At 43.0% G+C, this 22266-nt stretch overlaps 1 protein-coding gene across 3 annotated transcripts in view; it reads left to right on the top strand.

The window, feature by feature from the left end:
• The window catches only part of slc4a8 (solute carrier family 4 member 8), a 29161-nt gene extending 7484 nt beyond the window's left edge, over positions 1-21677 (top strand). For 2 of the 3 annotated variants that reach the window (XM_069155269.1, XM_069155282.1), the window contains exons 2-25: positions 2831-2912; positions 4930-5082; positions 5529-5664; positions 7002-7162; positions 10226-10402; positions 11052-11143; positions 11565-11722; positions 11844-11931; positions 12031-12177; positions 12276-12376; positions 13083-13257; positions 13348-13481; positions 13561-13806; positions 13966-14071; positions 14452-14613; positions 15086-15199; positions 15277-15438; positions 15525-15776; positions 16033-16101; positions 16985-17158; positions 17257-17388; positions 17484-17587; positions 17826-17931; positions 18062-21677. In XM_069155269.1, the coding sequence (XP_069011370.1) occupies positions 2831-2912; positions 4930-5082; positions 5529-5664; positions 7002-7162; positions 10226-10402; positions 11052-11143; positions 11565-11722; positions 11844-11931; positions 12031-12177; positions 12276-12376; positions 13083-13257; positions 13348-13481; positions 13561-13806; positions 13966-14071; positions 14452-14613; positions 15086-15199; positions 15277-15438; positions 15525-15776; positions 16033-16101; positions 16985-17158; positions 17257-17388; positions 17484-17587; positions 17826-17931; positions 18062-18067 (3237 nt within the window). In that variant the 3' untranslated portion in view covers positions 18068-21677. The remainder of the gene's footprint in view (positions 1-2830; positions 2913-4929; positions 5083-5528; positions 5665-7001; positions 7163-10225; positions 10403-11051; positions 11144-11564; positions 11723-11843; positions 11932-12030; positions 12178-12275; positions 12377-13082; positions 13258-13347; positions 13482-13560; positions 13807-13965; positions 14072-14451; positions 14614-15085; positions 15200-15276; positions 15439-15524; positions 15777-16032; positions 16102-16984; positions 17159-17256; positions 17389-17483; positions 17588-17825; positions 17932-18061) is intronic. The other variant, XM_069155275.1, reaches the window with a different exon arrangement.
• Positions 21678-22266: the final 589 nt, after the last annotated feature.

The raw sequence follows: 22266 nt of genomic DNA, 5'->3' as shown, positions 1-22266 counted from the left end.
TTTCATAGCTGCAGGCGGAAGCTAGCGAGATTCAGAAGGATTTTCTGTCAATAAACTGTGTGTGTTGTTTTATCTGCCAAACCCCAGGAGAAGAATCGACACACACATCTTACAATCACACACACACGGGTGCACACTTTGGCAGCAAATGTAGTTTTGTGTCATGGAAAGCTTGAATAAATTGATGTTTGACCTCAACATAAATACACCCCACGGTTCAGAGCTACTTCAGAAGCTTTCCCTCCAAATTGGTGATTTTACATTGCCATGGCAACGACACCACCAATTGTACTAGAAATCGCAGCCTTACACGTCGTAAAGATTGATGTCTCTCGTTCCTGACGCAAACAAGACTTTATCACATCAATCTTCATAAAACAAATGACATGCAAACACATAAAAGACAACCTGATAAAAACTAGTGCGATTCAGCTGTTCAGATCATTTTTACGAAACTAAAGTGACTAAAGAGACGACTGTCTGCATTTTAAATTATGTATCCATCAAAGCAATCTCAAACTTTATAAGAAACATTGTGGATGCCTACGAGTCTGGCACCCTCTCCAAATTATTAATATTCATTATAATTGATCGTAAATGTTTTTTTTTTTTTTTTTTTTTAAATGAACCCCTCCACCTTCAGGAAAATGTGTTATTTCAATCGACCAAAGAACAGACTGTTTGATGCAGAAAGAAACTGTCACCACAGGATCTGCAGGTAACTCCTGCAGCTGTTTGTGTTGAAGTGCATGTGTCTAAAATCAGGAAGAAAATCCACAGATTCAACCTGCATGAGAGGCGCGACACGAAAAAGCAAAACCACAGTTTCCAATTGAAACCACAAGCAAAGACCAACGTGCTCTGGACAATGACGGATTGGAATAACGTGGTTTGGAGTTGCTTTACCTCTTCAGAGTCTGTGCAGTTTACAGTTCAACTATTCGACTCTAAATTCTGCATCATATCAGAGAGCTTGAAGATAAAGTGAGACCATCTGTCTGAAAGCTGAACCAGGAGTTGTCTTTTTAACAGGATCGTGATGCTGAGCACATCAACAAACCCACCAAGGATTGACTGGAAAAGAGGAAATGGAGGGTTGTGACTCATCAAAACCAAGAATCGAATCCCATTGAAATGTTGCGAGGGGATGTGAAACGGACGGTACATGCCTCAAACATTTTCATGAAAGGGTGGGCGGAAATTTTAGTAGCTTCGTATCAGTCGGATGCTCTTCCGGGCAACGATTCCCTCGTGAGGTATTTTCAAAGGCACCTCAGGGAGACAATTTGCAATAATTTTGTTCACCGCGGCCGCCCTGTAGCGGCACATACCACAGTCCGAGCAACACTCACAGCAGGCCGTCCAATTAAAGTGAAAGACTGCACGACAAAGACTCTTCAGTGTTTTCACCTCAGTTTTAATCCTGAAAAGGAGAAATTTTTAATGTTTCACATGCACAACCTGCTCTGCTGGAGATTATTAGATTGTTTAACAGGAGTGATTAAAGGTCTGCAGTGTCATGGCAGGTTGTGTTCCTCCTGCTAAATCAGATCTAGAAGGCTCCATAGAGACTTACTGACGAATTAACTAAATTACTACGGCTCTGTTTCACTGCTAAACAATAACTCTGCTATGTACTCTGCTTTTTCTCTGTTTCTGTTCATCATTAATATTTACTTTCCAAATTGGAACATTTCTGTAGAGACGAGATTTTTAAAGAGTGGGTGTCAGTTTCACTAAATATTGAATGTTTTATGTTCAGCCACTTGAGTCTCCACCTCCGCACAAGGAAACACATCCAGTATGTAAAGATCATGTGTGCATGGAGAGTGGGCAGAAGTGTGTCATTATGTAGAACGCTGCACTGATATACCAGTGTGTGTGTGTGTGTGTGTGTGTGTGTGTGTGTGTGTGTGTGTGTGTGTGTGTGTGTCAGTTAACAGTTCGAGGTTAATCAAAGAGCACTTTATGTTGCTGCTGCGGATGTATAGAATCGCGTGTCCCATCAACTATTTCCATTTATTTATAGATTTGAAGTATTGATTTCACCCACTCCTGCCGGCTTTCACTTACTATGTCAACGCGCCTTACATTCACAGAGAGAAGCAGAAGTTATCCAGTTTATTCTTATTTATTCACCCTGAAATCAAAGATCTAATGTTTGCTCAAGACAACCTGTGAACAGAGACGCTGCAGCAGCTCGCCGTAACTCCTGCAGCTCTCCGCCCTCGTTATCGCAGCACACATACACGACCGTGGACGACCGCAACCCCCCCCCCGCATGAGAGCGAACAGCCGTGTTTCTGAGAAAAGCTTTGGGATGGTAAAAGCAGCAACATCCTGCAGCAGCAGCAGCAGCACTGATGGATGTGGCACTCTGTTAATACCATTTGATTTCCCCTCGATAGTGGAGTCTCGCACGTTCTCCAACTGACTCATTATCTGTTTACCGCCGATATGTGTGTGTGTGTGTGTGTGTGTGTGTGTGTGTGTGTGTGTGTGTGTGTGTGTGTGTGTGTGTGTGTGTGAGGGCGCCTGTCCTTCTGTGTGTGACCATACCGGACGCTCTGAGAATAGATTCTGGTATTTGATGCTTATTATCAGACAGCTTTGGCCAATTAGTGGCTCCGTTACAATGACAGCGGTGTCTTCTTAGCAGGATACTTCTGGACGTGATTGACTCATCTTAAATGAACCTCTTCACACAGACACTATAGCTGCTGGAGGCAGAGCGCGTCGTAAAGAAACATGTTGTCTGCAGCCCAAATCACACCAATAAGAACAGTGCTGTCGTACTTACGTGTGTCTGTTGTGTGTTTGTGTCCATCAGAGGCCGGATGAGGAGGTGGTGGTCGACCAGGGAGGAACCAGCTCAGTGCTGAACATCCACTATGAGAAGGAGGAACTAGAAGGTGAGAAAGAGTTGGAGAACGTAGTCATAGATGATGAATGGATGGATGGATGATGGATAGATGATGGATGGATGGATGTATGATGGATAGATGGATGGATGGATGGATGGATGGATGATGGATAGATGATGGATGGATGATGGATGGATGGATGGATGGATGGATGGATGGATGGATGGATGGATGGATGGATGGATAGATGACGGATGGATGGATGATGGATAGATGATGGATGGATGATGGATGGATGGATGATGGATAGATGATGGATGGATGGATGATGGATGGATGGATGGATAGATGATGGATGGATGGATGATGGATGGATGGATGATGGATAGATGATGGATGGATGGATGATGGATGGATGGATGGATAGATGATGGATGGATGGATGGATGATGGATGGATGGATGGATGGATGGATGGATGGATGGATGGATGGATGGATGGATGGATGGATAGATGATGGATGGATGGATGATGGATGGAATGATGGATGATGGATGGATGGATGGATGATGGATAGATGGATGATTGATGGAATGATGGATGGATGGATGTTGGATAGATAGACAGATAGATAGATAGATAGATAGATAGATAGATAGATAGATAGATAGATAGATAGATAGATAGATAGATAGACAGACAGACAGACAGACAGACAGACAGACAGATAATAGATAGATAGATAGATAGATAGATAGATAGATAGATAGATAGATAGATAGATAAATAATAGATAGATAGATAGATAGATAGATAATAGATAGATAGATAGATAGATAGATAGATAGATAGATAATAGATAGATAGATAGATAGATAGATAGATAGATAGATAGATAGATAGATAGATAGATAGATAGATAGATAGATAGATAGATAGATAGATAATAGATAGATAGATAGATAGATAGATCGGCACCAAAATGTAAACAGCTTTCTTTCCTCCCACTGAATGATTTCTATTACCAACAACTGTCAACCTGCAGTTTGCATTCAACTGGAGAAAATTACATTCCACACAACAATGCTGCCGGCCTCGGTAACCATGAGTCATGTTTTATGTGCCAAACGGATGTTTACAATATTTAATTGCATCACCCACTCAAATTTCTGCCAGCTTTAGTCATTTTCTGGAAAAATTAACGTGTTTTCATTTCGCGCACACAATAAACATCCTAATGAGGCTGGTCGGTACACATATGAAGGAAGAGATTACTAGCAGCCTTTTTTTTTTCAGTTCAAGCACCGCTTTGAAATGTATAAAAGTACGTTTGGTTCAATGTAAACACTTAAAAATGTACCTTCACTTCAAAAGACAGTATCCTTAATTACCTCCCACCACAGGGGTCCACTCAGCGTGCAGCGGATCTCCAATGACCCCTTACTGTTCTTTATTTATATTTAATGACACCGAACAGTGTGATGGAGAAGCATGACGTTTTCTGCTTTGTTCTTCTACAGCTAATTTAAATGATCGAATCAAAAAATAAGTATAGGGTTCAAATAAAAAAAATGTATTCAAAAATGACAGGCAAGACCTTCATTAGATAACTTCCAAGAAATAAAAGACAAAACAGTCTCAGAAGAAATGAAAGCAGAAACTAAATATCTGTTCATTGAGACCATTTTCTTTCTAACTGGAGCTTTTTCTTCTTTAGGTGAATTAAATCAATAACCATAAAGACCTGAAGCTTTATTCTTTATTAGATCAGTGTTTATATACTTTATAGTTAAATACTATTTATTTTGTCCTCCTTTGTGTCTCTCGAAGTTACTGAATTGTCTTTATCTGAATCTTTACAGGCTTTTATATGTTCGTAATGATGTTTTGGGATTTGCTCTTCTGAAGTCTTTTGGTCAAATAAAATCAAGCTGCAGTCAAATGCAAACTAGTGCATGACTTTTTACTTTCAAGTGATAAAGTAGACTATAAGATATTTAAAATGTTTCCACGTATAAAAGCTCCACACAGAAGTAAGGATCCCTTCTTTGGGCTCTCCCTCCAGGCCACAGGACTCTGTTCGTGGGGGTTCGGATGCCCCGGCAGAGCCATCGTCACCACAAGACCCACGGCTCCCGCCACCGCAAGAGAGACCGGCGGGCGGGAAGCCTCGCGACGCAACAGAGCGAGGAAACGGAGACGACCGCCTCCAGTCATGGTAGCACACACACACACACACACACACACACACGCACGCACGCACGCGCGCACGCACACACACACACACACACACACACACACGCATGCACACAACCTCCTCTTTCGTTTTACTTTTGTTGTTTGAAGCTCATGCAGTCATTCATCAGTGAGAGATACAAAGACATGCAAACCCCCACCCACCTCCGCCCCCACCCCCACCCATCCACCACCACAGAGGAGGCAAAATAGCTTATCGATACTGCGGGCGCTGCACACACACATCCAGCACTGCAGGGTCAAAATTGACAAGGCTGCTAATTAGCCAACAAAGCGCAGCAAGTAGTCAGCGTGTTGCATGTGTGTAAAGATTTCTGTGAACTGGAATATCAAAGTGAGAAGTGCCGCGTGTGCATTTCGAGAATCAGAGTCATGTCCTCACGTCCTCTCTCTCTCTCTCTCCGTCAGACACGCCGTCCCAGCGGGTCCAGTTCATCCTGGGCACCGAGGAGGACGCCGAGCACGTGTCCCACGAGCTGTTCACCGAGCTGGACGAGATCTGCGTGAAGGAAGGGAAGGATGCCGAGTGGAAGGAAACAGCCAGGTCAGGGTTTCCTCCAGGAGCTGTTGGTAGTAAAGCTCCCGGCAGCTCTGCAGCTCTGCACCGTTATGAAGAGGAGACGTGTACGAGTAGTAGTTACAGTTAAAGCTTAGTGGATCATTTTGCTGCTCGAGGCCAAAAAGCTCCAAAGGGAGAAATCACGTAAACACGGCAACGATTTCATTCATGCTGCTGTAAGTGACGAATGTCACTTTAAAAAGGCTGATGTGACACCTCTGTTTCCTCAGAGGAAACGATGGAAGCCATAAAACTGATGTAAGTGCGGGTTTGGAAAACAGCTTTCTCTTTAAGGTTTAATGCTCCCCAGTTTCTGCACTGAGCCGATCTGGATTTACCAAACAGGGAAACTTAGAAGTAAAAAAAAGCTCCGCTGCCTCATATTTACTTCACAAACACCTTCACGGACAAACATTTCAGTTTTCAAGCCATCACATGAGTGATCACATGCAGAAAAACAAATCACAGACAAGGATTTATGCTGCAGGTAATTCTACTGAACTGGTGATTCTTTTCTCTTTTTGAGTGATTTATTATTATTCAATCATTTTGTTTTATTTTTGAAACCCTGAATACTTTTAATGAGAATTACAGGATAGATGTAAAAAAAAAAAGTAAGACCTTTTATGAAACAAAAGTCACATGAACATCGGAACAAGTATTTCCTGCTTGTTTTTGCGGCACAATCATATAATTGGTTGTTTTTCACTTGGTTGGAGTTCATAAAGTTTTCGGCATGTTTTTATAAATTGGTGAGGAAAGTGTTTTCCTAATTGGTTTGTGTTTTCCTACATTAGAAAAGAGTCTTTTAATGGGAGTATGAGGAAGAATCAAAGCAAGCAGAACCTGTTTCAGTTCTCACATGCTCTTCAGTCCTTTAACAAGTGAGACGACAATCTAAAATATTTATAAACAGGTAAATAGGAAGTAATTAATGTGGATTAAATGATTGAAAACAAAGAAAAAAGGCAGAATTTTTGTAACAAGTGGACAAAGAAGATGAGGCTTTTATTCTTGTTGCAGTCACCGCCTATGAATGCAAAGAAGAGAAACTAGTGAAACATCTCAAATGAATTTTTCAGAGGAAATACAAATACAAAGCTAACACTACCTTTTCCTTCAGTACACGTATTGCTTTATTTATCATGCCTACTGATATCTTTAGTTATTTATAAGGTGCCTCTGTACTTTAGTAAATCGGCTTCTAATTGTGACTTCAGAGACTGTTAATATATCCTTCGAAATTTGGTGAGTAGTCTTTATACTTGAGTCCAAAAGTCTGAATGAGGCCCTGATCTCTCTCGTCTGTCTTCGCCCTGCAGGTGGCTGAAGTTCGAGGAGGACGTGGAGGACGGGGGGGAGAGGTGGAGCAAGCCTTACGTCGCTACGCTCTCCCTCCACAGCTTGTTTGAGCTGCGCAGCTGCATCATCAACGGCAGCGTGTTACTTGACATGCATGCCGACTGCATCGAGGAGATCGCAGGTGAGACGTTTTCCAACAGACGTGTATTAATGTCTCAGTACCACAATAAAAAAGACAACTGTCTTTTATAAGGGCGCTGGACGACATCAGTTCTCATCATTGGTGCAAGTGACTGGTGTCTCTTCTATAAATGGATAAATAAATCCACCATTTATTTCCCTGTCTTCCTCTCCCCTGTCCTTAACAGTCACTTCCTGCTCCTCTCCTTGAATTAATATCACATTCATTGTTATGAAGCAGACTCCGTATCTCAGCTAAAATGCCCCCCTGGATTTCAAATCAATTCATCCTGCTCAGAGAGGAACCGCACAGACAGTCCGGAGCTGAGAGGAGAATCAGACATTTAAGCTGTCAGTCGTAGAAAAGTGAAAATATATTTTGAAATCATTTCTTGTGACGTTAACATTGTGTAACGAGCACATCACCAGTCCGCTGTCATGCAGCTCTCTCAGCACACTGTTCTTTCTACTGAAGGCTGCGCTGCGTGATGAGGCTGAACAGATGCAGCGGAGTGCTTCTGTTTTATTGGATGATAGCAGCCGAACCAGGAAGTGTTGACTGTGATTGCATAAAATACACAGTAAGAAAAAGATAGTCCAAATTTATACGCGTGCATATTTGCAGTTAACTGTGCACCTGTAATTTGCGGGCATGCACACGATTGGATGAGGACTGTCCATGTGCATCCATGAGTGAGAGAATGGCCTCAGTCACAGACATATAAATGATTTATAAACACACATATACTGTAACTAATAATTGGTTCAGCTCTCCTTACTGTCTGCATTTTTATCAGTAAACTAATTCAAAGAATTAGAATTTTCCTGTCCATCACTCTGACACACACACACACACACACACACACACACACACACACACACACATACACACACACACACACACACACACACACACGCGTGTTCGCACATACATGCGAATGACCATGAGGTTGAAAGCGCTGCGTCACGCCGGCGTCCTCACAGTCAGACTCTGACAGGTTTACAGCCTGAACAACCTTGCTGCCTGCAGTCCTTCCTCCTCTCCACCTCTCCACTGCTCGTCTCTCCTCCATGTGACTCCTGCCAGCAGCACCTGCACTTCAAACAGTCATCATCATGAAGGACGAACACAAAACCTTTTTCTTTTTAAAGACTTATTTACTTATTTATTTTTTAACAGGTGGCAAACGTATTATTGAGCTGTATAAGATAGTATTTGTAATGGACCTGTCATGTAAGAGAATACTTGAATCAAGAAGGTAAAATGATACAAACCAGTTTATAGATATTGAAATGAAATTGATGTGTTACAACCAATAGCAATGGTTGTCAATGAAATCACAGTCAGAACCAAACCATAAAAAAAGGTTCTTTATCCGAGGCTATTGGGTTAAAGGTCATTCTCACTGCTGACTCTTTTGCTTTTCAAACATGTCATGAAATCAATTTATTAGAATTCATTGTCATAAAGCTTCAAGTAATGTGATTAAATCAAGCGGCAACCATCAGTGACGTCGCTCGTTGGTTTGTGAACGTTATGAAGCCTTCAGTTCAGATTTTGTCCGTCGCCATTTTACAAGTTCGGAGCGGTTTGGAGCAGGAAGTGACCATATTTGGACGAGCTGGGGGAGGAGCTAGCGGTGGATCTGATTGATCTGATTGGAAACCAGACAATACTACGTCCCGCTCACCGATAGCTGTAACCTGACTGCACCACAGGCCTGTCAATCAAACAGACACGCCCCCCCCCAAAACACACCTTTTTTTTTTAATGAATGACAGGATTATTTTCAGATGGACCTCCAGAAAAATAAGAAGACCAGCGACTTTAGCTAACAACACCGAGATAACTTGTGGGAAAAATCTATGCAGTTGAATGCGAGTCTATGGAGCCGGAGGCTTTTTGGAGCCGACCTCTAGTGGCACTCGGTGGTATTGCAGCTTAAGGCACTTCTGTATTGGCCTCATTTTTCAGACCCGGAAGCTACGAACACTTTTATATCCAGTCAATGAATTGAATTCTGCACCTCTGATGGAAACAGGAAGTCAGATACTGGAAGTTTGTTCTGGTTATGACTCGCTGTTGATTACAGTAATATTAGGACAGCATGTTGGAAAAACAAAGCAGAGGGTTTCACATAAAGGAGGCTACAAACACCAGTATTTTGTACATAATAGATAGTATTACATGTATGCCATTGTTATGCTGGCTGTCAGGCTGTCAGACGATACGCCGGTGGAAGAGCTGTGCTGTTGCTATGGTCTCGAATTCGATGAAACTGGAGTCCTTTCAAACCTCTTGAACGTGAGCGGAGGAAATATTAGATGAACCATTTGTCAGTTTTTCTGGCTCCATTGTGTCGTTCTCTTGTCACTGTCCTTATTAACATGGCTGATTATACTGCTGCTGAGGTCAGTACATTAGCGCTGGCCTTGAAGTGTGCTCAGAATAAATCCAGGCACTGCAGTGTGTGAGTGTGCAGAACTATCTTAATGAAGGGCAGTTTAAATTTTACACCGTGAGAATGGGGAGATTTTGGGAAAGTGAAGACATGCTGGCCAGTGTGTGTGCATGTGTGTGCACATACAGTACGTGTGCGTCTCGCTGACTGACAGTTGAGGAAGGAGGACAGGAAGGAAGATTCAGCGCCGACTTGCTGAGTCAGCGCTGAATCTGGATCAGAAACGGGGCAAAAGGAGGAGAGTGCTGAGAGCGACGGAGGGATGCTGATTATTCGGCGGTCCCTCATGACCAGATATGTTGAGCACATATTGACCTGAAGCTTCCAACATACACCTTCTGTTCAGACCCGTGCCATCAACAGATGTCTGAGCAGACTGTTGCATATTCATTTAAAATCAGCAGTTGCAGCAAAAACAAGTATTTTCTCAGATCAAGGAAGGTCATATTGTTGAAAGTCATTTTGAATTAGTTTTTTTTTTCATGGACCTAATTGATTACAAATGGATGAAAGCTCTGGAGTGTAAATGCATGTATATATCGTGCAGATAAAAGCTGTCGGATACCACTGATGTGATTATGAGTTTTATCCCTGCCTTGCAGACATGGTGCTGGACCACCAGGAGGCGTCCCACGAGCTGGACGACAGCGTCCGGGTGAGGGTGCGCGAGGCTCTGCTGAAGAGACACCACCACCAAAACGAGAAGAAGAAGAACCTGATGCCCATCGTACGCTCCATCGCAGAGGGAACACGCAAACAGTCGGAGCCTCATCTCACAGGTGGGTTTCACACTTTCTATCACACCAACACACCTTAGATCTTGTGAGCATCAAAGGAGTTCACGCAGATCATGTTTTGTTGAAAGGCAATATCTTGACTTTAAGTTTTGTCTTCGATGTTGCACAATCAGTTTTTTTTTTTTTTCATCTGTGATGAAATTTTAGATGCGATTTTTCAATTTGAATTTAACTACAAAAAATAGACTGTAAGAAACTAAAAGCCCCAAAACTAGAATCAGTCCTACTACTTCAGTATGTGTGTGTTAACTATCAGTTTGTTATTGTTCACATAAAAGAAGCTGATTCAGCTGGCTTTGGTGGAGCTCAGCTATGTGAATAAATGTTGCTCAGCACGAGGAGCTCTCGAACACTTTTATTTTGTCAAAGTAGTTCTCAGAAGAAAAAAGGTTGGAGATCCCTGACATGGATTAATACACAAACAGATTAGCTGTCGAACGATTTCAGAACCAATGTGACAAAATGATTTGGACGTTTCTGAGCAAATGTCCCGAAAATTGCTGCTTTTCTAGATTTTTTTTTTTTACCCCTTTACATTTGGCAACACAATAAATACCACATGCTCTGTCTCTGATTCACTCTTGTTCTGCCTGAATCACACATACGCACCATCACCTTACCGCCCGTCCAGCAGGGTCGGCCACGTCTCCTCACCCTCCTCCGCCCGCCGATGCAGCCAAGAACGGCGCCGGACAGGACAGCACTCATGTGGACCTCAGTAAGGTAGACGAGCAAGCTGTCAAACTTGTGTTTTTATTTTTCCTCTCAAGAATACGCATGGCTGCTGTAAATGCCAAATAACTAATTTGTTAACACGTCTGACTGCAGCAGATCTATTTTGGTTGTAAAAGGCTGTCGGCTCTGCGCGGGTAGTGTCGACCTCTGCTAAGGTCAATAATCGATGTTTGGTTTGTGTCAACATTAATATTAACGAGTAGGTCACACAGTGTCCTCTAGTAAACAACAGTGGGAACTAAATTATACAAAGCACTTTGACTGCCAGACTGTAAACCACAGCTGCAAACAGAGGATTTAGAGGATTCTGCTACAGGATGCAGGTATATGTCTGGCACAAATAGCCACCACAAAAAGTTATATTTCTTTAATGTTAGCTGATAATAACTTTTTGGTTTTGTCCCAACAGGTGGACATGCACTTCATGAAAAAGATCCCAGAGGGTGCGGAGGCGTCCAACGTGCTGGTGGGAGAGCTGGACTTCCTGGAGAGGCCCATCGTGGCCTTTGTCCGCCTCTCCCCCGCCGTGCTGCTCACCGGACTCACCGAGGTCCCCATCCCCACCAGGTACATGGCCCGCCACCGCTACATGCAGACTACAATTCCGTTAGTCATAAAATCCAATTCTGTCAACTCAATAAACCAGAAGAGATTTATATACCATAATTCCTCTGCTGACAATTCTCAGGTTCCTCTTCATTCTCCTGGGCTCGGATGGAAAGGCTCAGCAGTACCACGAGATAGGACGCTCCATGGCGACCATCATGACGGACGAGGTTGGAGCTCCGTCAATTAAAATCAGGCTTCAGAAGAAATAAATATATCTCAGCAGACAACTAAGTTTCCTCCTTGTCCTTCTCTTCTCTCCGGACAAGATCTTCCACGATGTAGCGTACAAGGCGAAGGACAGAAGTGACCTGCTAGCGGGGATAGACGAGTTCCTGGACCAGGTGACCGTCCTGCCGCCGGGAGAGTGGGACCCGTCCATCCGCATCGAGCCCCCGAAGAACGTCCCCTCTCAGGTACAATGCTAATATCACATAATTGATGTATTTTTTGCAATTAAAGCAACAGCATTAAACTTTTTTTTACATTTTTGTCTGTTCTTGGGTGTCTGCAGGAGAAGAGGAAGATGCCAGGAGTCCCGAACGGCACAGTCTGCCCGGTAGAGGAAGAGCTGCATGCCGAACATCACGGGCCAGAGCTGCAGAGGACGGGAAGGTAGGCGCAGTCTTGTTGCTTCAGCAATGTGGGGAACATAAAAGTCAAATTTATATCCCAAAAAGCAAGATGTATGTTCCCCCAGAATATACAACCACAAAGACAGCCTGTGTAGAGACACGTCGCGCCGGTCAGGTCTCTGCAGGGATGCGTCGCAGCCTCCGGGCTGAGTTCACACTCTTCAACATGTTGTCAGTTGCCGTGGCCACAAAATCTAAATTTGGACTGGTGAGGAGCTGAGATGGGACAAGCAAGTGACAACAGGCATGGTCGAGTGTGACAGCCCGAAGGGAGTCACGCACCAAAACAGTCTTCACTTCATTTTTTTGAAGAGTAAAAGCGATCTTTCCAAACCAATAGTCCATGCTTCTTTGATGCACAAGAGATCAAAAAGATCCAAAATTCTTGATTTTACAGCAGATTTTCTCAAAAATTGTAATGATATGTGATCACTTTTGACAATAAGAAAGCAGCACAAGATTGTAATACAGTTTATAAATGTATGTTGTGAGCAGCATCTCTACATCTGAGTACCTTTTATTTACTGTAGAATTGCAGAATAAAATAATGCTGATATTGGATACACAAACCAACATGAGATTGAGGGCAGGCTTTTCCTTTTCTTTTCTTTTTTCAAATTCAAGTACTACACAAGTAAGAGTACTAACATGTAAGAGTGCATTCTTTCCTGGTGTGTCCTGGTCAGGCTGTTCGGTGGTCTGATACTGGACATCAAGAGGAAAGCTCCGTTCTATCTGAGTGACTTTAAGGACGGCCTGAGTCTGCAGTGCGTGGCCTCCTTCCTCTTCCTCTACTGCGCCTGCATGTCTCCGGTCATCACCTTCGGAGGGCTGCTGGGCGAGGCGACGGAAGGTCGCATTGTGAGAGCATGAACACACTCCAGGACACTGGCTGCAAAATGTTTTGATGATGCCCTTCGGTGTGTAACTGAATGCTCTCTGCATTTCTAGAGTGCCATCGAGTCCTTGCTTGGCGCGTCCATGACTGGAGTAGCTTACTCTCTGTTTGCCGGTCAGCCTCTCACCATTCTGGGCAGCACCGGTCCTGTGCTGGTTTTTGAGAAAATCCTCTTCAAATTCTGCCGGTACGTGCAGCTTTTCAACAACTTCTACGGGACATTTTTACCTTCACCATCCTGAGATTCTCTCCGTCTTCCGTTTCAGGGACTACGGCCTGTCCTACCTTTCGCTGCGGACGTGCATTGGCTTGTGGACCGCCCTGCTCTGCTTTATATTGGTGGCCACAGACGCCAGCTCTCTGGTGTGCTACATCACCCGCTTCACGGAGGAGGCCTTCGCTGCCCTCATCTGCCTCATCTTCATCTATGAGGCCCTGGAGAAACTCTTCCATCTAGGAGAACTCTACCCCTTCAACACGAACAGCGATCTGGACAAACTCACACTGGCATAGTGAGGAACACCGTGTTTACTCTGCTAGCTTTTATTGTTTCATTGTGAAAGCATTCAGTAGAGATCGGATGCTTGCAGGCTGTTCCTGTTATGTTTGGCTGATTTTAACTGATAAAAGCATCGTTTTGGAGTCACTGATCTTCCTGTGTGTCTCTGCAGCTGTAGGTGTGCCGAGCCCGACAACCCCAGTAATAAAACCTTGGAGCTGTGGAGCAGGAGAAACATCACAGCCTCTGATGTGCCGTGGACCAACCTGACTGTCAAGGTAACCTAACAACACACTCACACACTCCTAATGACGCCTAATGTTGGTATAACTTTCACATGATAGCACACGCCGCGTGCGCTCAGGCCTGTTTACTTTTGTTAACGTTCAACTAACCCCCTCACCTTCCCCCGAGCTGCTGACCTCTCTCAGGATCTTTGCAAACACTGACAAGGACAGGCGATCAATTAACCTTTCGCTTCTGTGTGTGGAACCGAGCTCGCCACCGGCCCGTCCTGTTCCAGCTGTACAAAGTGTTTTTCCTATTTTTTTTTTCATCTTTTCTGCTTTGATACTTGAGATAAAGTCTTCTAGTCTATTTTTACCGGAGTCGTTAGAGGTGATTTTGTCCTAATATATCCTCGGTTAATCTCTTCCAGGAGTGTATGAGTCTGCAGGGCCACTTTGTCGGGACGGCATGCGGCCACCACGGACCCTACACGCCAGATGTTCTCTTCTGGTCCTCTATCTTGTTCTTCTCCACGTTCTTCATGTCTGCCTTCCTCAAACAATTCAAGACGAGTCGTTATTTCCCCACCAAGGTAATCAACCAGTTAAACAGCCCACTCCAGGATAGATTATTATTATACTCTCCACTCGAGGCAGATGGCGGCCCACTTCTGAGCCCGGTTGTCGGAGGGTTGTTCCTGTTAAAAGGGAGTTTTTCCTTCCTTCTGTCGGAGGTTTGTTCCTGTTAAAAGGGAGTTTTTCCTTCCTTCTGTCGGAGGTTTGTTCCTGTTAAAAGGGAGTTTTTCCTTCCTTCTGTCGGAGGGTTGTTCCTGTTAAAAATGAGTTTTTCCTTCCTTCTGTCGGAGGTTTGTTCCTGTTAAAAATGAGTTTTTCCTTTTCACTGTCGGGAGGTTTTTCTAACTTAAAGGGTTTTCCTTCTAGCTTACGTGGAAATTGGTGAATTGTTGGGTTTCTCTGTATAATGTTGTTGAATTGAATTATTAGGACAGAAACCTGCTGCATTAGAAACCCCTCGTCTCTGGTGCTGTTATCTCTCGTGTGCAGGTGCGCTCCATGATCAGCGACTTTGCCGTGTTTATCACCATCGTTCTCATGGTCCTGCTCGACTTTGCCATCGGAGTTCCCTCTCAGAAGCTGAAGGTGCCGAGCAAGTTCCAGGTATGAAGGAATTATACAACGTATACAACCTCACCTGTATCGTTACGGCGTTATACGTCTACTCATTGTTCCTCCAGCCCACCAGAGATGATCGTGGTTGGTTGATCAATCCAATAGGACGCAACCCGTGGTGGACGATCCTGGCTGCCGCTATCCCTGCTCTTCTCTGCACCATCCTCATCTTCATGGACCAACAGATAACCGCGGTTATCATCAACCGCAAAGAGCACAAACTACTGGTGAGAAAAAAAAACACCTGAAAATTCAAACCGTATTTTACTGTCAGGTTTTCAAACGTGTATCTGAACGTCTCTTAATCATACAGAAGGGCTGTGGGTACCACCTGGACCTGCTGATGGTGGGGGTCATGCTGGCGGTGTGCTCCATCATGGGCTTGCCCTGGTTCGTGGCCGCCACAGTGCTGTCCATCTCTCATGTGAACAGTCTGAAGCTGGAGTCGGAGAGCTCGGCTCCCGGAGAGCAGCCTCGCTTCCTGGGCATCCGAGAGCAGAGGCTCACGGGCCTGCTCATCTTCCTGCTCATGGGCTGCTCTGTATTCATGACTGGAGCCCTGCAGGTCAGTCACACAAGCTGTGCAATGCTGCCCCCTTCTGGCTGAGACGTTTAAGTCAGGAGGATGAAAGCATGAAAAAGTAATAATAGACTTTTCTCACAGCAGACATTTTGAGGAGTCACCACAGGTGTAAAAGTCTTCAGTTAAATCTTCAACCTCCCTTCTCTGACAAGTCAAAATGTCTGTTCTGAAAAAGGTCTCAAAAATAATCAAAGTTTGCTGATATTAGAAGTTGAATGATATTTTCTTTTTCTTGCAGTTTATTCCTATGCCGGTGTTGTACGGTGTTTTCCTCTACATGGGAGCCTCTTCTTTAAAAGGCATCCAGGTAATGACTTTAAATATGACTCAGGAACAAAGTCTTACGCAGCAAAGATAATTTACGGGAGAGCTCCAATTGAACTGGATTTTTTGGGGGGCGATATATACAAATATCAGGAGGTAAAACTAATTCAAAATTAAAATAAGCCAAAAATAAATAAGACTAAATATATAATGGAGGCAGGATATTTTAATGTTCAAAAATAACATTTATCGTCCAAATTGACATCAGTGCACTGAAACAGTAAACTTCACTGTAAACGTGATAACTATAAATAATATATAATTTATATAAATAAAAACGCACACACACACACACACACACACACACACACAAAAAGAGAACAATTTCTAAATATTACCACGAGAATCTTTTTCTGCATTATGTTCTGTAAGTTCAATTGAGAGAAGACAGAAACTTGACAAAGGCAAAGTGCCAGAATTATTTGCCCACTTAATATGATTTTTGGGGCTTTTTGATAAAAAAAATTTCAGACAGTTTTGTCAAAACATTTGCATTGAAAGTTTGAAATGAACAACTCTGTCACATATTTATCTTCCTCTGTTGCACTTTGATGGTTATCACATGTAATTTCATGGACTCCACATAGCAATACACGAGTTTCACATCGGTGAATATAAGTGTTTCACATGTTTGATATTTGCAGCACATGTATATATTTCGGTTGGAACTTCAAAATGTTTTCACATTTCAAGTACTCGTGTTTACGCCCTCTCCTGATCTAATTAATGCTGTTGCATTTCATGAAGGCCTGTCTGAACTATGCAACAGAATTTGTCCGTCATAATCACTGCTATTATTTTGCCATCTGTTCCTCGGCTCCGCTCCGCATTGAATTCGCTCTCCACCACCTGCGTCTGCGCCGCAGTTCTTCGACCGTCTGAAGCTGTTCGGCATGCCAGCGAAGCACCAGCCGGACTTCATCTATCTGCGCCACGTCCCCCTGAGGAAGGTGCACCTGTTCACTGTCACCCAGCTCACCTGCCTGGTGCTGCTCTGGGTGATCAAGCATTCACCGGCTGCTATCGTCTTCCCCATGATGGTGAGCTGACCGCCGCCTGCGTCCGCTGTCTTCGCTCGTCTCCTCGTGTTCTTCCGTTTAAATCTGTCTTTGTTTTTTTTTATTTCCTGTGCCCGCAGGTTCTGGCTCTGGTTTTCATCCGTAAGGTGCTGGACTTGTGCTTCTCTAAGCGAGAGCTGAGCTACCTCGATGACTTGATGCCTGAGTGGAAGAAGAAAAATCTTGACGACGCTTCCAAAAATATAGAAGAGGTAGTCTAAATCTTTAAATGCACAGTTCATCTTTGAGATTCAGAAAACATGCAGATATTGAGGTGATATTTTTATGGCATGTTCGTTTCTGGCAGGAATCGGAGGTAATGCTCATTGCAAAAACAGAAGACACGATGACAGTTCAGATTCCCATGGAGAGCAGCAAGCCCGATGCCACTCTGAAAGCACACGATCCAAGGTGAGAACACACACTCAGACTTACATGGACGGGAGGGACAGCAGCTGATCGGTAAGACCATCAGTTCACTGTGTCACTCTCCCTCTTGTATGGCCGTCTTTTAGTATATGGGTGTGTGGTGCTCTGTTTCTAAGTGTCCCCCGTGAATAGCGACACTCTTCGACGCCTCCCTGAGCCCCTCCTCATCCTCTGTCTGCTTTCTGCTCTTCCCCTCCTGTTTACTCTCCGTGCTCCTCAGGTCTGACCCCTCTGATATTAATATATCCGATGAAATGTCTAAAACCACCATGTGGAAATCCCTCAACTCCAATCAGAAGGACGCTCGTCCTGTGGCTGCTAAAAAGGCAAGACCGTACCCTCTTTTTGGCTTCACGCTTTGTCTTCTGGAAATATCCCCGCTGGTCACCTCCTTCTTCAGGTGTTTTGCGCTTGAACTTGTCATTCAAAACTCGTTCTCTCATAACTCTGTTTCAGGACTGAAGAGATGGCATTCATCGATGAGTAAAGGACGTCTGCACTCCTGACAGACTGAGCTGCATCACCCGACCGCGGCTCACAGGATGCTTTTAAAACATCCGCAACTTCGAGAAAATTAAGTCTCAACAGTTTGTACCAGCTACCCATAATGCATAGCACCGTCCACACGCAAAGACACAAGTGCAGCACACTCACACACTTCTGCTTCTGTCTTTACGAGGTTTATAAACAGATTCCGCATTTCAAATCTTATTTCCCCCGAACCAAAGCTCGGAAATGAAAACCAATGCAAACATATAACGTCATCACCAGAACAGCATCAGCCTCTCAAACCATCTGAACACCTCTGCCTCCAGCTCCTAAACCAGACAGGGAAACAGGCCTGGAGATAAAAGATGATATTGAAGATGAAACCGTATTCATCTGTGAGGATCCGATACCATCAAACACCTCACTTTAAATTTATTTTCTGGAGAGCAGTGACACACGACTCGGCAAATTTAATCTGGAGACAAAATCCTGGAGCTGCTCCGCAATAAAACAAGTGCACAAGGACGCTCTGACGATCTCCTGGCAGCCGATGCAAAAGGTGTTTTTTTCTGTCTGACAGCTGGAAACTGGACATTCATGTTAAACTGATTTGGATCAAATCGCCTCACGATTCAGAAGCACTGATTCAGTATCCGCCAAAAAAGCCGGGATGGTTTCTTCTCACCTCTGAGGTGTGCAGCTTTAACTCGTCTTTAAATAGCACCTAAAAACCAGGAGGTGAAATCAGCTGCAGATTTTAGGAGAACTTAACTGCACTTCACCCCTTATACAAGTATAATCAACTGTTAATAAGATATTGATTAACGCAGCTTTAAAGCCATGTGGTCCTCACAAAGATAGAAAGGCAAACACACAACCACAGCTTCTTCTCTCCTCCTTCATCACCTGTCTACTGTTCACTCAGCTGGGCGACGTAACGGCGTCTAAACGCTCCTTTAAAAACCAACCAGGTTCTTTTTATTCATCCGTCATCTCTCCTTCAGTCTCTTTTTATTCAATGTGCCATGAGTGCATTCCTTCTTTTTTAAATTGTGATGATTATTTTGTAGGTTTTTAAAATGACATCGCAGCTTCAGTAACACTTTTTTCTCTCTTTCAGAGGACATAAAACTCAGTGTGTCCATTTCTGTGTGACGATGTAAAACTGTGAGTGTTAGAAGACCCACTTCAGTGGCATCAATAACCTGCTTTTTGAGGTGTAATCTTTTTCCCTTTATGGATGTTCGTCTTTGAATTGTGTCGGACGGAGGTTTGTTCTGTGAAATGTTTGTCGCCTGTTTCGTACGGTTTCTTAATTTCTTTACCTCAGACGAGATCACGAACGCTCCTGCGAGACACTTTGGACGACGTCAGGTCAGGAAAAACCTGAGTGGACAAATTATGTGTGTTTGAATGCGAGAGAGAGAGAGAGAGAGAGTGTGTGTGTGTGTGTGTGTGTGTGTGTGTGTGTGTGTGTGTGTGTGTGTGTGTGTGTGTGTGTGTGTGTGTGTGTGGGGTTTTTTTTTGGGGGGGGGGGATCAGGATTTTCTTTTAAGCAATAATTTACCCACAATCCAACCAAACTTGCCCGTTCCACAGCTTTTTATTGATCAGTACGACCTTGTTGATTCATCTTCAGGTGGAATTTAAAGCCATTTTTATTACATGTGCCAAAAACAAAATTGCAACAATTAAACTTCACAGAAGTTGTTTTGACATTCATCGTGCTGATTCCCGTCTCCGTCGGGATAAACAAGGTTCTGCTGAGATGTTCTCCCCCCGTTGTTTTCTTATTTAGAGTCACATCTGGTGGTTGAATTTTATTTATACAGGATAATACTCACTTTTCTGAGTGTCACACACCGGAGTCGCCTCCAAGCAAAACGGGATCAGAAAGACGACGGTTCGAAGGAATGATCTTTAAAACAATATTTTATTTGTAGTTGCACTTTTCTGTAGATAAACGAGTTGTGATATATTTTATTTTCCACAGCTCTATTAAGCAATTAAATTATTTTACAAAAATGTATTCTTTATTTTTAGATATAAAATGTTCTCCTAATTTCCTGTACATACTGTAATAAGAGAGATTAGCTGGGAGAAGACTGCAGCTTGCAACGAATGCTTCGACGAATGAATGAAAATCAGTCACGACTTATTAAATGCAGAGCGAAGCTGTCCGCTGTGAAACATCGGAGTTTGTCTAATAAACTGCAGCTGTCACATCCTTTCATCCCTGTGGAGGGATCATAAAACAATAATGAGTTGATTTTTAATTAAACCACTAAAAATACTAATCAACACTTTATTTTTAATGTGATTTCAGGGGAAATATTTGCATTTAAAAGGAGAAAACTGCTGAAAAGTCCTCGGTTGGACTCTGATTGAAGATATTTAAATTACACATCGACATCTTAAAGTGAGAATATGAAAGTTTAGTTTACAAAAATAAATGGATTACAAAATAGATCACAAAAATATGACGTTTGCTAACAAGAGCCACCAAAAGCTACCAATCATACGTTAGTGGGAATGAAATAATATAATTTAATTAATTAAAATATTTCATGCATTGAAAAATTAAAATGTACAACAATAACATCTAGTTAAATTACAATTAATGAATTGTTTCACAACCATTTTCATGGGTTCGTCCTCCATAGTCTTCATCTCTTCTGTTTAAAGTGCACAAGTGATGTGATTTATTTATTCTGTCAGACTTTGAATGTGTTTGTGCATCTGAGAACCCTTGACTAAATTAACAAATGGCATGACTAAGATATTATTCATTGTGTAAATATGTATTCGAAATCACACGAGTGAGTAAATAATGGTGTGAATTGAGATTCAATGATAAAATCACTGCGTTTAAAGACTGTAAATGTGCTGTAACAAAAATAATTGAATTATTAGCAGTTTTAATGAGCATTATGTGTCTTAAGCTTGACTTTCAACTCATTAATGTATATGTGAATGTATGGTAAATATACCTTCAGTGTACTGTGGGTTGGCTGCATATACATGTGACCTGGAGAGGTCGTAATTTTAGATGGATGTGAGTATAAATATATATGTGCAGTACATGTGTGCCTCTCATAGGAAACAACCATTTAATGTTGTCCCGTGGTTTATTTACCGTTGACCTTACATCCAGCTAAAAACAGACCTTTTCACATTGACTGTAAAAAAAAATGTAAAAGAAATGATTGTTTCTGGGTCTCATTTTCAGATGATTGTACTGATTCCATATTTTTTTTTTAATTTCCAGTTCATTTCTATTTGTAGATAAAAAGTGAAATCTGTGCACTGTGCGAGGCTTCGTCCCTCTGATGAATATAAAAACTGTCTGTTTCGGGGACGGGTTAACAGTAAGAGGGCGGGGGGGGGGCTCTTGTACTGCAGTAACCTTAACCCCCGTAGTCTCTGAGCCATAGACAGAACCAAGCCTCATCTCTTCAACCACACTCAATGATTACTAAAATAACTCTACATGTTTTATATGTTTATGTAATTTAATTTTTGACAATGAAAAATGTAACATAAATAATTACAGTTTAAATGGAATAAAAAAACAACAACTGTGTTTTGAGTTATTGCATTGTTGCTTTGGGCTTGAGATTAACTGCACTAAAATGTTTGTTTACATTGTTTTCAATGTATTTTAATTGTCCCCACTAGGAGGCAGCAGAGTCACAATCATTCCCAGCAGACCTTTGCCATTAAAATATTTATTTGTACTAAAAAGTAATTCATTCATTATAAAGAGATATAAACACTATAGTCCCACCCTGAGATGTTGAGGTGTTTTACCTTCCTCCTGACCTCCGTGTCCATCACACCGTCCTCTCCCTCCTTGTGCTGCGCCCCTCCCCCAGCTTTTATGCCTGTAGGTGAGAACGCAGTGAGCACATCTGGAGGTGATCCTGGCTGCAGAGGAGTAGCCTGGGGAAGGGCTGTGAGGTTAAAGATGCACTGTGCTCTGTACATCTGCGTGTGCACGTGTGCCTCCAGGGTGTCATGTGATCCCGACTCCCCAAATGCTGCTGATTACAAGCAGCTGGCGGGCTGCGGCCTCAGCCAATGAGAGGAGCCTCTGGCTGTGACATCAGGGCAGGCGAGAGGAGGGGAGAGCAGGGGAGGGGAGGTGAAGGGAGGTGAGGTGGACGAGACAT

The sequence above is a fragment of the Embiotoca jacksoni genome, unplaced genomic scaffold (genome assembly GCF_022577435.1).
Source record: "Embiotoca jacksoni isolate LCO1_2020_lvr unplaced genomic scaffold, fEmbJac1.0.p SCAF_1, whole genome shotgun sequence".
Lineage (NCBI taxonomy): Eukaryota > Metazoa > Chordata > Actinopteri > Embiotocidae > Embiotoca > Embiotoca jacksoni.
This window is presented reverse-complemented; position numbering and strand designations above follow the sequence as displayed.